At 52.5% G+C, this 10,000-nt stretch overlaps 1 protein-coding gene and 1 long non-coding RNA gene across 2 annotated transcripts in view; both read left to right on the top strand.

The window, feature by feature from the left end:
• The window catches only part of LOC139050677 (uncharacterized), a 197,773-nt gene extending 192,451 nt beyond the window's left edge, over positions 1-5,322 (top strand). Inside the window, exon 4 of the long non-coding RNA XR_011509008.1 lies at positions 5,184-5,322. This is a non-coding gene — a long non-coding RNA (uncharacterized lncRNA). The remainder of the gene's footprint in view (positions 1-5,183) is intronic.
• A 19-nt stretch (positions 5,323-5,341) lies between these two features.
• Positions 5,342-10,000, top strand: part of LOC139050676 (transcriptional enhancer factor TEF-1-like) — a 57,177-nt gene continuing 52,518 nt past the window's right edge. The window contains exon 1 of the mRNA XM_070527277.1: positions 5,342-5,476. Within this exon, the coding sequence (XP_070383378.1) occupies positions 5,470-5,476 (7 nt within the window). The 5' untranslated portion in view covers positions 5,342-5,469. The remainder of the gene's footprint in view (positions 5,477-10,000) is intronic.

Here is a 10,000-nt window from a genome sequence, read left to right as displayed (position 1 = left end):
GCCGCGTAATTTGCTTTGTGGGCTTTCTGTTGAAACTCCGCTGCCTGCCTTTCTGGTGTGCCGCACGACTCTTAGATTGATTATTAAACTCTTGGGGTTTTGCGCGCCGAAACCACGACCAGATTGTGAGGAACGCCGCCGCAGTGTGGAGACTGTAAGTTAATTTTGACCACTGTGCGATACAAGAGTGCAGAGGTCAGTGCGCGATACAAGAGGGCTTTTGGATTTCGAACACAATGCAAACCCAACAGCCGCAAAGGCGCCATAGTATAGCCAGTATACTCACTTCCGCAAGATGTTGAGTAGTCCGAAAAGGAAGACATCTGTTACCTAAAGCGCTAACTACATGGGACTTATTCCCGACGTATCTTTTTCGGCGTTCACGCGTCAGGGAGTCCGTTCCACAGTAGGCGAAAACCAAGACATTATGGCAGCGGACATGCGTACCCTTGATGCGTCTGCGCAAATGGGTAGTAATAATATTGACACGTGTCAATGTTATACCACGTGACAATATCCAGCGCATTGCGGCCGGACTTATGAGCGTCAGCACCGCGGCCATCAAAGCAGACCCGAAGCGCGACATGCAGTCCAAAATTTATTTCGAACGGTGAGGAGGACCAACACCGTCTAGGAGGTGTTCGGAGGACGCGAGCGAAGCAAGCAACGACGACCGCCTGAGCTGGGAAACGGAACGTCGCGTGCAACCTTATCAGTGGAAGGGGTTAACTGAGGCGGGTGCCTCTGGCAACAACGCTATACTGCGATTAGATTACGCGGCAAGTAAAAAAACAAGGCTTTCCCGCCCCACTGCACGCAACTATGCCGGAGGACGGCAGCGCCGCTTGGCGGACGGCCGCCGCAGCGGCAACCGTCGGGCTTCTCGAACGCGCAACGACGACGAGCGGCAGCGCGGGGGAAAGAAACAAAACCAGTTTGTGCTTCTCGCGTGACTCATCGCCGTCGCCTCGTCATTGTTTCGTTATTTTATTTCCCGTGACGTCGCCGCTTGCTGCCGCGTCGAGAACTGGGAAGGGAGGGGAGGCCTCCGTTCGGTTGACCAGTGGGACTCTCTTCCTGCCCGCCGCCTACGGCGCCTTGAGCGCCCCAATCTCCGAGTGCGATCTGGTTCGTCGCCGTTACCGGCGCGCCCCCACAGGTAGCACACGCAGTCACACGCTTGGCAGTCGCTCTGCGCGGTGTGACGCAATGTTTGTTTTGCACTAAGGGATGTCGAAGATGTAGCCGTCCGAGCAACCAAGGATTTCCTGGCAGGGCCGCTGCATTGCGGGTCTAATAAGAAAGTCGATGTTTCGTCCGAAAGGCGGTTGCGGTTGCAAATCGGCGGACAGCTAGCTGTACGAAAAAATGATAGTAGTTTTATCGGCCGTATCAACCTGTAAACATAGGCATACTAACTAAATTAACAAGCATGATGTCACGCGTGCACAAACAAACACGAACCCATCTCACTCGATGACCGCGGAAACTCGCGGTCAAAACGCTGGAGTGAGGAAGCACCGCAGCAGCAGCGAGCGAGTCGACCTTCGTGCCGCGTCTCGCATCGAGGCGAACTAAGCCGCGAATACGCGGCTTAGTTAGAACGGCGGACTCTGTCCCCGTCACAGATGGCTTTCACGATGCAGCGGCCCCAGGCCGCCCGGAGTAGAACGCGCCCCCCCGTCCTACCCTCCCTCCGGAGTCTTGTGTGCGACGGAAGACGGCGCGCTTTCTCGTCGCGTCCCTCCCGCGCGTGATCGAGATTTAGGGCACATTCACACCGGCGACTTGAGGAGGTCGCGCGACCAAGTTGGTCGCTTTGCGACCAGTCGCAAATGGTCGCAAACGGTCGCCTTTCTCGAAAAGCGACCATTTTGGGCGAGTCGCTCTCTGCGCGATTTTTCAGTCGCGCGACCGTGGTCGCAAAACTGATAAACCATTCAGCGGCGCACCGGAAGTGATCTTTCGTGTGTCTTCATCCGGCCTCCTCCGGCGTCGCATTCAAATTCCGCGTAGATTCCGAGAGTTCTCGCTGAGAACGATAATCTCCGGGATTGCGACTTGCGGGTCGCGCTCAGCCGGGCTTGCCGGTGTGAACATCAGTCGCCTTCGGTCGCTTTTTGATTGCGAGTCGCAAATGGTCGCGCGACCTCCTCAAGTCGCCGGTGTGAATGTGCCCTTAGCCGCGATCGCGGGCCCACCCTCGCACGCTTTCACTCGCACATACAGCACGCGGCGACAATTTTACCGCTTTCGGACTTTATACGTAACCTCACGGAGACGCTGGCGGCAGAAATGCGCCTGGAATGGCCATATAATTGATATCGCAATAAAATCAATTGTTCGGATTATCGTCCCGAAAATGGACAGTGGATTAGGTGGTACGCCGTAGTGGAGGTTTGTCCCTGATAAACGGGACCAAGCTGTGCCATTCAAATTTTGAAAATTAACGTTGTTGTGGTGTTGGATTTGATTTTCGTTCTCTACAGAAATATGCGACTTGCCAGTAATTGGAAAGTAACTTGCAAGTCACGAGTTCATTTTTTTGGCCAAGTACTTTTCGAAAAGGGGCTAAATATTGCTCTACCCAGTTACCTTTTTTTTTATCTGCTATGCAAGTGTTAGAGCGGGCTAGTTGGTATTCCATTCGTGATGTAACCAGCGGAAGAGGGGACACAGAACACAAGAACGCGCATGTCCTTGTCGCCTTTCTTGTGTTTCGTGTCCCCTCTTGCGCTGGTTACAGCATCTTGCAAAAGAAGGCTGGTGCGCATGGCCAATCTGCCGTAATAATAATAATAATATTTGGGATTTTACGTTCCAAAACCACTTTCTGATTATGAGGCACGCCGTAGTGGAGGACTCCGGAAATTTCGACCACCTGGGGTTCTTTAACGTGCACCTAAATCTAAGTACACGGGTGTTTTCGCATTTCGCCCCCATCGAAATGCGGCCGCCGTGGCCGGGATTCGATCCCGCGACCTCGTGCTCAGCAGCCCAACACCATAGCCACTGAGCAACCACGGCGGGTAATCTGCCGTAATACTTCAGAAGCAGAACAAATAGGAATTGTGGCCGGGGCCTAGTAGTAGCTACTTCGTAATAGCTGCTCTCCGAGACCAACACTTCTATCACACCGACAGCGTCTGCGCCCATTCAAGTCGATTAGCATCGGTCTTTTTGCGCACGACTAAAGCGCGATTAAAGCGGGATCGAAGTCAAGCGGGCGCCAGGGTGACACGTACCAATTCGGCCCTGCATATTTTGCCAGCACGCCCGAAGTTCTCGTGTGACAGGTACGTCAGGGCAGTTCGCATGCAGTGCATCTCGCGCGACAGATGCGTACTGCTTTCCTATAATCATGAAATGGCTATGTTAATTTATGGATGAACGCAGTGTGGTGTTTCCATCTTGCGCACACCGCGCCTGTTAGAAAGCGAACGTGCGGGTGTTTCAGTGCGCCTCCATTCGCTGCAATACGCTCCACTCTTCTCATACAACTACGTTATTATTGACCGGAAAAAAAAATATTTTGTTTTGTTTTTTCGAGGAGAATTCTAAATTTATCTCCCGGCAACACAAACATGTGCAGTTAGTTTTAACGATGTTAACAGGGGCTTTGGTATGCCACGCCTTCACTATGTAAGCGCCAGTATTCATAGATGGCACGCTATCTGTACCATTCGCCTGTACTGTACCTCTGCACCACATCGTCTGTTTCAAAAGACGCAGAAAAAATACATATAAGTGCTTTGTTGTGAGGAAGAAAAGGTTGAGGCTACCTTCTGAAACTCTTGAGGGAGCATGGTTCAACGCCAACTGAGAGGGAGAGTTGTAGAAAAGGTAATACGAGAGGAGAAGGTGAGGATGTCGCCGTGGCAGTAGCAGGACTGGTTGGCGCAGTTGTTTTTTTTTCTGCACCCTCTCCGCCAAGAATATGCGCCTGAAGCACAGTCACGGTCGTAGATTACAGACAACTCTACACGTGGTCGCTGGTTATTTAGCGCCGCGAAAAGGCTGCATTGCATCCCGTATCCAAGAAAAGTAATGCAGTGGACTATTCCTCAATCACTTGAACAGGACGTAAACTCTCTGTAGAACAAAACGTGAGGAATGTGGCACACGCTCAAGCCCGCCCGCAGACCCGGCTCCCCCATTGTCCGCCACTAATCGCTTTCCGCGCGACGCCGCCCAAATGGAAGCTTCCCGAAGGGATCAGCGGTGCACAATGGGCGAGGCTCACTTCTCCCCCCTTCTCAGAACGGGCAACCGACCCTCGCCACGCTGGCGCACCCGTCCCACGACTTCTAGCTCAGTGACGTCAGCACAGTGACGTCAGCACAGACCACGTGTCGAGTAGCGCTGCCATGCCCTGTCACCACATGTTCACGGACGATGAAGGTGATAGTGTGCCGTGCGCGATGCCTCGTGCTCATTTCAAATGCGTAGAAAAAAAAATGTCGCAAAAAAGTAGTTTAAGGGCCCTTATAATGTTGCCCCCTTTTCGACAATGACGCTGATTTCGGAAGCTGTCGTTGATCCGCGATCCACGTGGGTCGTGCATCAGTAGCGCAATGGAGACGGAGGACGAGGGAGCTAGCGCTTGTGTGTGCAGCAACTGCAAGTGTGGCGGTGGCTCAGCCTATCAGTCAGCATGGGAATGGCGGTTAGTACGTGTATTTGCCCAAATTTCGTCCTTCCGGCGTTGTGGCTTTTTGCGAACTTACCACTTTCTGCAAGATTTTGCCTCTTAAATACATGACTCGGTAGTGACTATGCACGTGTAGCGGGGGTATATATGTTATAGTAAAGGACGATTGGAGAATCGGGGCGCGAAAATAGGGAACATAAAGAATATATCTTGAAACAACGGGTTTCTTTCGGGATCAAGGGTTTGTTGGCACAAACTGTGGGTCCCACGGCCTGAACAGAAACGCAGTAGAATGGCAAGAGTGAGTAGCTCAGTGGCACATGCCACGTACAACCCCGTTTCCAAGGGGACGCTCTTAATATCCATCCACCAATATACAGGTGTGGCGAGGATGAAAGATGAGAGGTCTCGGAAACGAAGTTCACGCTTCCCGTGTCAGACATTCTGGTAAAAGAGAGTCATCTTGTGTGCTACTTACAGGCAAGGTAGGCGTGTCGTCACTCACCCTTCGTGTTTCTCCTCTCTGCCGCAGTGTGGCGCCCATATCTGTGTTCAAGATTTCGTCCCCCTGGAACTCCGGGCCCGGCCTGACGGGCGGGGGCGCCCCTCCGCCCCAGGCGCCCCTGTCGGACGCCGGATCGGACGACTCTAACTCCAAGGATGGCCCGTCGTCCGGCGGGGGCCGCGGGGCCAACGACGTCTCCAACTCGGACGCCGAGGGCGTCTGGAGCCCCGACATAGAACAGAGCTTCCAGGAGGCGCTCGCAATTTATCCGCCATGCGGAAGGCGCAAGATCATCCTCTCGGACGAAGGCAAGATGTACGGTGAGTAGCTCGTGCTTCACCACTACGTTTGTTGCATATACTTTCGAACCCGGTCCAGAATGCCCGTTCATGTAGTACGGCGGACAAAGATGGGGGCTTCGCACTTTTGCCGTCTCGCGACTCCTAGGACGCGTAAACGCCTGGCGTGTAGACGTTGAATTAGTATGTGACATTTAACTGAAGGGAAAAGTGCAGCGCCTTAACTGTCTCTCTGTGTAAGGACACCTCAGCAGCACTGCACAAGGCAGGGGTGAGGGAAACAAGAAGAGGAAGGAAGGAGGCCTCCCCATGTAGAGCGGCAAAGCCGACCGCCTGAAGAATACCTAGGCGTTGAAGCGAACGGCAAACGCACACCGATACAAGCGTGAAACACAGCAGTGGCGGACACTGAATGCACTGAAGTATCAAGTTAGTGATTGCGTCTCTCTCTCTCTCTTAGAGCTGTAAGCGAAATATCAGTAGCGCCTATCGTGTAATCTGCGGCCTGGTCCAGAACTAGAAAAGAAAGAAACAAATACACTAAAAGCCAATTTATAAATGCTGGAAACGAGTCAGGCGTCAACTCTGAGTGCACTGTGAGTGCACTATCTTGAATAGCTGTACTCACGCTGATAAAAATGTTGAGGCAAAACGCCCGTATGGTCTCGGAATATTGTTGACGAGGCTATTAAGGATAGCACGGTTGCAAGCATCGACTACTACGATCAGGCAACTCGTATTACTCGTGAATGTGGACGGATGATGTTCATTGTTTAGTTCAGTATTTACACTCTCTCGCCACTTTCCACGAAAGAATCGCTTACCTTTCCTCAATGCGACAGGTGGAATGGTCAGGCCCAACAAACGCCTTCTCAACGCGAGTTTACGCTTGGCTGGTATGGCTTGAGAATGCCTGGTACAAAACAGCGTGTGTCGACTGAAACCATAAGCAAGGCAACAAATAAATAAAAAATTGATATCAGAGCCAGCAGTAACATAACGCATTGGAACATCGTTTCCCAACTCAAACAATGCTAGCACAAGGCGGCGTTGAAGCAAGAACAAGAGACGTGTCCGGCAACAAATAAAAATGAAACAAAAAAGTGAAACAAGACAAATTTACCTAACGCATTCCTGAGAGCTCCTCCCTCGCGGTCTCCCGATTGGAGAGTCGGTCGGGAATCGGCGGCCAATCGGAGCCGCACACCTCAATCGAACCGGAGAGGCGGGCGGGCCTGGGATTGGCCGACCAGACCGGCGGCGAGTTCCCAACGACCGAATCGATACTACGCAACGAGAACGTCTCCGGATACAATATATATGTGTATATATATATATATGTACACGCGCACTACGCACGCACACCTACGTAAGGCCGAAACGCGCGTATAGACGGCCCCCCTTCCTTTTTTCCCGCACACCTCCTCCGTCCCCACCTCCTCCGTCCCCAATCTCTTCCATTCTCCCAGAAACAAAATCGTGGAACGCGAGTCGACGTGACTGCGGAGCTCACCCTCTCCCGTTTTCCCGCGGCCCCGCTCCCTAAAGAGGGAAACAGAAACATCCGGGCGCGTATGTTCCGGTGTGCATGTATACGTAAGTCTTCGGCACCCGGTCGCGTTCCGAGCGAGCAAATCGGGAATTCTTTCCCTCGCTCAACTTCCCTTATGTGGGACGCACTTCAGTAGCGTGATCGCAGGAGCTGGATCGCTGGGCGGTGGTATGCTTGTGCGATTGAATGTGTGTGTGTGTGTGTGTGTGTGTGTGTGTGTGTGTGTGTGTGTGTGTGTGTGTGTGTGTGTGTGTGTGTGTGTGTGTGTGTGTGTGTCAACGTGCGTCGGGCGTTCCAGTATGCAGGCCTCCTCCTTCTTGCTGCTCGAGATTTCGCCAACGGACCGACGACAGTCAACCGCCGGCGACACCGCTCCCTGCGGTCTCGGAATATTTGTGGTTCCTCGCTAAAGAGGTCGTCGCGTACACTATAGTCGCGGATTGTCGCGACTCGTGAACGCATGCCCGCTCCCCGACCTTGTGCGTCTTCAGTCGCTGGTTTCGAGGGTTTTTGACTGCATTGCGCGATCGGTTGTTCGTTGAAAGTTCGAATAATGCTCAAGATAAGATTGTGCGGGCTCGCTATGCTCCAAGCGGAAGGTTTAAGAGACGGCATTATTGATCGCCTAGCAAATGGTGGACGCCCTACGAGTGGTACCATGAGAGAGAAGGGAAGAAGGAAAGGCAGGGAGGTTAACGAGACTGAGTCCAGTTTGCTACCCTGTACGTGGGGAGGGGTACGGGATGTGAAAGAGAGAGAGAAAACACGAGTCTATGCCGCACTTTCACATGCACGAAGTTATGTGCAGGATGTCTATAGTCGGGCACTCACCACTGTGCGCTAAGTGCAAGTGTGAAGAGACCATCACTCATCTTCTGTGCCACTGTTCTCGCTTTGATAACCAACGTCAGACTCTCCAGTGTGCCTTGAATAGACTGGACGACAAGCCATTTACAGAAACAAAGATCTTTGGGGCCTGGCTTCACAGTTCATTAGCTCAGAAAGCAGTTCGAGCGCTTCTTCACTACCTGAAGGAGTGATACAATGAAGTGCAACAGGCCAAATTGTGTAATGTTTAAAGCCCCGACCGCACGTACGGCGTAGGTGTAACCTGGAGTTTGAGTGGCGAAGAGGCGGCCACTATTTGTGGGTGTTGGAAGAAAGAAAGAAAGGACCAGGAAAATTCTGCTGGTCGCATACGCGACGGCTGTTATTCTAACAACGCGGCCATTAAGGCGAGTGCGATAAAAAAGGAAAAAGTGACTATTCGGCATATATACAGTGTTCATAATAATGATTAATAACGTACTTTACTCGGGACATGTGCAGGGCACGCCATTACATGTACACGTCATGTGTGCATGTCAACCGGGGTGCTCGAAGTTAATTTGGGTTGCAGTACAGTGCTTGCTGCTTTAGGGGCGCATCACTCGCTTTTTGTACAGGTAGGGCTCAGCCGGTGAACAATACGAGTATTTAGGCACGTTCCATGCAACGTGAACAGCGCGAAGTAAGCCATAAACAACAACAACGAAAAAAAGCGATGTGCTTCGACGTTGGTGTCCCATTGCGCCCAGTGACACGCCGTGTATAAGCAGAGTGCCAATTACGAGAGATCCCCGTTCCTTTTATTTACGTCTTCTTGCCAGCCACGAATACGTTGTAGTGTATGTATATAAGCACACATATCGCACGAGGGACACCCGACACCGTTCGACGTGGCTACGAGGATGACGCGTGACGTCACTTTCGAGCCGGGGAGAGAGGAGCGTGCGTTTCGGGAGGCGAGCTCCCTAAGTAGTAGTGCTCCCGTGTATATTTCGCGCCCTCTTGCGTCACGTCCCTGCTGGCCTTTTGTGCTGATTTGCGTTTGTGGGTGCACGGCCATACCTTTAATATAGTGGCCCGCATGTGGGGTGAGCCGGGGTTTGGCGTCGGCGTATGATTTTGCGTGCTCGGGGGACCGATGTATGCCGTATATATAGTTTCGGTTGCTCCCCTCCCCATCGCCGCGGGTCGCTGCGGGGTTTATTGTCGTTTTGGGAGCCGTATGGCTTCGATGGCTTCACGCTCGCCGAGACCGAAACAAAGGGGCGTGCCCGGACCCCTCGACAGCCTTTTGTGGTGGGACGGTGGCGTAGGTGCTTCCCTTGTCCGGCTGTCCGGGCTTTCCCGTGCACGCTCTTTCGTTTGTGGTGTGTTTTTTTCTCCTTTAGGCCTAATTATGGCGGTTGGCTGCTAGAACCACGCAACACATTTGTACACATGATTACAGGGTTGGTGCGCCTACTTAAACTCCTTGAGAAAATAAGCACGCTCTTTGACAACTCGGGATCGAGGGCCACTTTTGAACATTCTGAATGGCAATGCCATGAATTCCGTATGTCGGGAAACCAGTCCTAGATATTTATCCCTAAAGAAAGTACATTACGTTTTACTACAAGTTTAATTATCGCCTAATTGTGCGACAGACACGCGGAAGCTGTTGCAACCTTAGAAACCGCTGTCAAGGATGAGAAGCTCGAAATACAGGAGGGCAAGCGAGACGAGACAACACGAGCGATAATCGCAACTGCAACATGCACTGGGGAAATCCTCGCTTGACAAAGCGCGGGCGTTCCATTTGTTTCGTCGTCTTGGTCTGCGTGCCGATGTACGTTGAAGAACCCCAGGTGGTCCATATTTCCGGAGTCCGCCCCCCCCCCCCCCCACTACGACGTGCCTCATAATCATATCTTGGTTTTGGCAGGTAAAACACCAGAATTTGTTTTTTAAATCTGCGTGCTGCCTTTCGCGCCATTTTGATGGGAAAGCATCGAATGGCCCATAGAGCGAGAAAGCCGGCGTCTGTCGTCTGTAGCAGCGAAACGGCGCTTAAATTCCCATTGGCTGGGACGTCACGTCACGTGCGCGCCTCGAAGGAGTAGAGCGGGTGAGAGGGTGCACCTGCTGTCGCGATGGCGCCCGAAGTGTTGCGTGAGGGGAGAGGGCAT

The sequence above is a fragment of the Dermacentor albipictus genome, chromosome 10 (assembly GCF_038994185.2).
Source record: "Dermacentor albipictus isolate Rhodes 1998 colony chromosome 10, USDA_Dalb.pri_finalv2, whole genome shotgun sequence".
Taxonomy (NCBI): Eukaryota; Metazoa; Arthropoda; class Arachnida; order Ixodida; family Ixodidae; genus Dermacentor; species Dermacentor albipictus.
Note: the sequence above shows the minus strand (reverse complement) of the source record. Positions and strands in the feature narration are given on the sequence as shown.